The sequence below is a fragment of the Trachurus trachurus genome (genome assembly GCF_905171665.1).
Source record: "Trachurus trachurus genome assembly, chromosome: 14".
NCBI classification, from domain to species: domain Eukaryota; kingdom Metazoa; phylum Chordata; class Actinopteri; order Carangiformes; family Carangidae; genus Trachurus; species Trachurus trachurus.
In genome coordinates, this window is record NC_139903.1 from 10,072,118 (window position 1) to 10,076,369 (window position 4,252).

The 4,252-nt window shown below is 40.1% G+C and overlaps 1 protein-coding gene across 1 annotated transcript; it reads left to right on the top strand.

Moving 5' to 3' along the window:
- Positions 1 to 671: 671 nt before the first annotated feature.
- Positions 672 to 2,763, top strand: c1qbp (complement component 1, q subcomponent binding protein). The gene is made up of 6 exons (XM_083986070.1): positions 672 to 1,042; positions 1,568 to 1,718; positions 1,805 to 1,898; positions 2,050 to 2,145; positions 2,240 to 2,365; positions 2,508 to 2,763. Exons 1-6 carry the CDS (start codon positions 790 to 792, stop codon positions 2,655 to 2,657), a joined length of 870 nt encoding a protein of 289 aa, XP_083842196.1. The 5' UTR covers positions 672 to 789; the 3' UTR covers positions 2,658 to 2,763.
- Positions 2,764 to 4,252: the final 1,489 nt, after the last annotated feature.

Sequence of the window (4,252 nt, forward strand, 5' to 3'; positions counted from 1 at the left end):
CCTAAATGATGCAACTGACTCCCCTTGTACAGACTCCCGACAAGTTTCCCCAGGGATGTAACCCTCCACCCTCAATGTACAGTTCAGTCCAGACATGATATTATGTCCTGGATGTGATGGTGCAGCAGATTTTCGATAGCAGGTCGTTGTTTTAATGGGACTAATCTAATTTAGTCCTCCATATCCATCCATTCATCTCTTTTGTACAGATGCTGTATTCACTCACACACATGTAGGGATTTTGAAGTTGTTTTTTCATGGGCAAACACACAAGCTTTAACGTTATTGTGTATTCAATCATACACTCACTCACTCATTCACTCACACACACGTAGGGATTTTGGAGTTGTTTTTTCATGGGCAAACACACAAGCTTTAACCTTGCAGACAGTACTGAGGTCAAAGCACAATTTCGCTTATTGAACTCCTGAAACAAGCCGCAGGGGGGCGCTACCGGTCAATCCAGAACATAAAATATATAATGTAAAAATAAATATATTTCTTTGTATTTATAATATAATATTCACAAAACGTTTAAATCATATGTTTCTTAAGAATTCTATTACATTAAAACAATGTAATCTATTAAAACAATATTCATATTTTCCTTTTTTCACTGTTGAAGTACCATTTCCGGTGCAGAGGTCGTAGTTACGTAGGTCAATGTGTCCTTCCACACGTGTGTTTCTGTGATCTTCCAGCAGCAGGAGGAACAGGGAGCCAGCCGGTGTTTGTGAACGGTCAAGATAACTTAGGTCTATCGTCACACGTCTTAATATTATTTTCACTATGCTAAAGTCTGTGGTCCGTGCGGTGGGAGCCGCTGTCCGTATTTCCTCAGCCACCACCTCCACAGCCCGAGCCCTGCCGCTCAGCTGCCCGACTCTGCGCTCACCATGTTCGGCCACGACCCGGCCCTTCACCCGGTCTCTGTGGATGCTGAACAGCAACGGAGCCTCGTCGGGATACAGGCCCAAGCTGTTCAGCTCGAAGGTGCTGCAGCCCACGGTGTCTTGTGGATGTGGAGGACTGCACACAGAAGGTAAAGTTTGATTGAGGAGACGAGAGACTGCCTTATTTAAGCTTAGCCACCTAGCTAGCTACTTAGCATGAGGCAAGATTGCATGGCACAAGCTGGAGAGCTTTAAGAAACAACCTTACCCTGAAATTAAACATTAAGTTACTGAACATAACCACTGTTTGACCTTAAGCTACATTTTACCATTAAATCCAATTTAACTGTGCCTATTTTAAGGTAAGCTAGTAATGTTAGCATCTTGTAACATGTAACAGTAAACATTCACCTTGACAGTCATTGGCCATAACATGTGGTGTAGGAAAACCAGTTAATCATCATCCTGTGTGCAAGATGCAGGTCGGTTTCAGACTCAGACAGCTTTATTAATCTCACCAGGGGCAATTGGTTTCAGCAGCTTGCATACTGGCACAGTACAAAAACACAGTACACACAATAAATAGATAGGGAATAAGGTAGAGTAAATAAAATCTGCACGTCAATGAGAGCTCAGCAGCCTCATATGTACTCTGTGTGTTATACTTTAAACAGGTGACAAAGCGTTTGGTGATTTTCTGAATGATGAAATCAAAGAAGAGAAGAAGATCCAGAAAACTAAAACCCTTCCTAAGATGTCAGGAGGATGGGAGCTGGAGATGAACGGCACAGAGGCGAAACTCTCAAGAACTGTTGCTGGGGAAAAGTAAGTGTTGTTGTAACACCATTGTCTAATGATTGCTAGAAAAAATAGTAAATTAATAAGCTTGTGGTGTGTCCTCTTTTGTACAGAATCTCTGTCACATTCAACGTCAACAACAGCGTCCCTCCTAACTTTGAAGAAGAGGCAGAACAGAGCCAACAGAAGCCAGCAGCAGAGGAAGAGGTGAGCCACAACACACCTGTTAGAAACCTGACTGTTTAAGACATGTATGTGTAGAGATTAACTGACGTATATTCACCGAATTCACAGTCATGTTAAATTTAACATTCAGGTTTGAATGGTAAAATAACTATATTTCTGTTTCTGTGTACAGCCAGAAATTGTGTCAACGCCCAACTTTGTTGTTGAAGTAACGAAACAGGCTTCAAAACATTCCCTGGTGTTTGACTGCCATTTCCCAGAGGATGAGGTAAAGTTTTGACTAAATCCATTCAAACATAAACGGATGGGTGACGGGTCTGATGTTCTGAAGTTTTTAATAAAAGCTGGATTTGCATTTGTAGATGAGTCACGGTGAAGGAGAAGATGAGAGCGACATTTTTGCCATCCGTGAGGTCAGTTTCCAGCCTGAGGGAGACACGGACTGGAAGGAGACCAGCTACACACTCAACACAGACTCTCTGGACTGGGTATGAAAAATAACCAACAAGTCGTGTCAAGTCAATTTTATTTCTAGGGCACATTTAAAAACAACATGTGTTGACCAAAGTGCTAAAATCCTTTCATTAGGGATAATCACTGATTACTAAATCATTGCCATGTTGTGTTCAGGCCCTGTATGACCACTTGATGGACTTCCTGGCTGACCGTGGGGTCGACAACACCTTCGCTGATGAACTGATGGAGCTGAGCACTGCCATTGAGCATCAAGAGTACATCAAATTCCTGGAAGACCTCCAAGGCTTTGTCAAATGTAACTAATGTTAGATAGTACACATCCTGACACGGCTGGAGATGTGATGATACAGTAAGAGTAAAGCAAACGAAAGCACTGAACGATCGATTTGTTCGGCGCTCTAAAGAGACTGATGGTGGTGTCTGTGACGGTGAGCCTGGTTGCCAGCAACTGTCAACAAGACTTGGCTGCAAATGTGTTTCCTTTGGTAAAATGTGACTTTATTTTTCTGTAACTTAAACAAAATAGTTTAAATTAAATATGTAAAGGCCATAAATAATGTAGATCATGATAATGTTCAGAATGCTCATTATAAAAACAATATGGTCCAGTCAATATTTGTCAATGTTAAGTTTCCCTCAAACCAATAATAGGGTAAATTGATGGAGATATGGATTCAAAACAAAACGGTTTACAAAATCACTCCTCACTTAAATGACAGCTTCTGGCCATCCTGCTCTGAGTTTGACGTCTAGTCTTGTTGAGGGAGCTCATGTTGACCAATATTCAGTTGACTGACCACAACACATGAAGTCTGTATTTGAATGGCATATATCGGTGTATGTTCAGAGAATGGAAGTTCTATGTCCATTAAAACAGTTTGATATAAATGAATGAATATGTTTTGTTAAAAGTAAATCAGATCATGTTTTACTAAGCTGTTTTGTAGAGTTGGGAAAATTTCGAGAAACGGCTCACCTATGGATTTTTACACATTTTGAACTCTGGTATTCAAGTATAGAGATCTTTAATTTACTAAAATCAAATTTTAAAAGTACATTTAGCTCACCTGTGAAAGCTCTCAAGCAGTGTGTCTCTCGTCTCTCTTCATGTGTCTTAGGCAGGCCTGTTCAGGACTATTTTATGCAGTATCAGGCACTATGCCCTGAAAATAATGCCATCAATATTTTGTTTAATATTTGATTCATCTATAATTTCCTGCTAAATGTAATGAACAGCCAACCTTTTGCCTTTAAAACAATTCCAATCCTCTTCAGGACTGTTTCAGGTACTTTGCAGGTAGGTTGTATGAGGCGTCCAGGAGAAGTTGCCACAGTTCTTTTATTAATGCAGGTTGTCAATTGATGTGATCCCAGACTGACTCCATGATGGTGACAACAAGGCTCTGTTGGGCCGGTCCATCTGTTGCTGAAGCCCTTGTTCTTGTTTTAAGTCCCAGATACTTATGCACAGTACTTTAGGCTATGTCTTTTTAAAGTATACTGTATATCCTAATATTCTATGCACACACGTTTAAACTGGTTTTTTTGTGAGCTAAATCTATTCAAAAAAGTAACTTCAGTTCTGAAATGAATATGGTGGACTATATTGACCCATAATATTGTAAGTCTGAAGTGTTTCAGTACTTAGGGAAAATGTAATTACTTTGCTAAACTATCAATTAGAATATTTAATTGGAAATTCAACTAACTTATCTTGATGGAATAGTTTGGATAAAAGTCCATGTGCATTGTTTTCATATCATATTTTTCCTACTAGGATTGGTCTATTAATAATTAGCGTCCTCAGCCAGTTGACATAATGATAGTAGCTATTACACAACAGTGCGCACCACATATTGTGTTGAGTGTGGAGGAGGCAGTGTGTCTCAGCAGCTGCC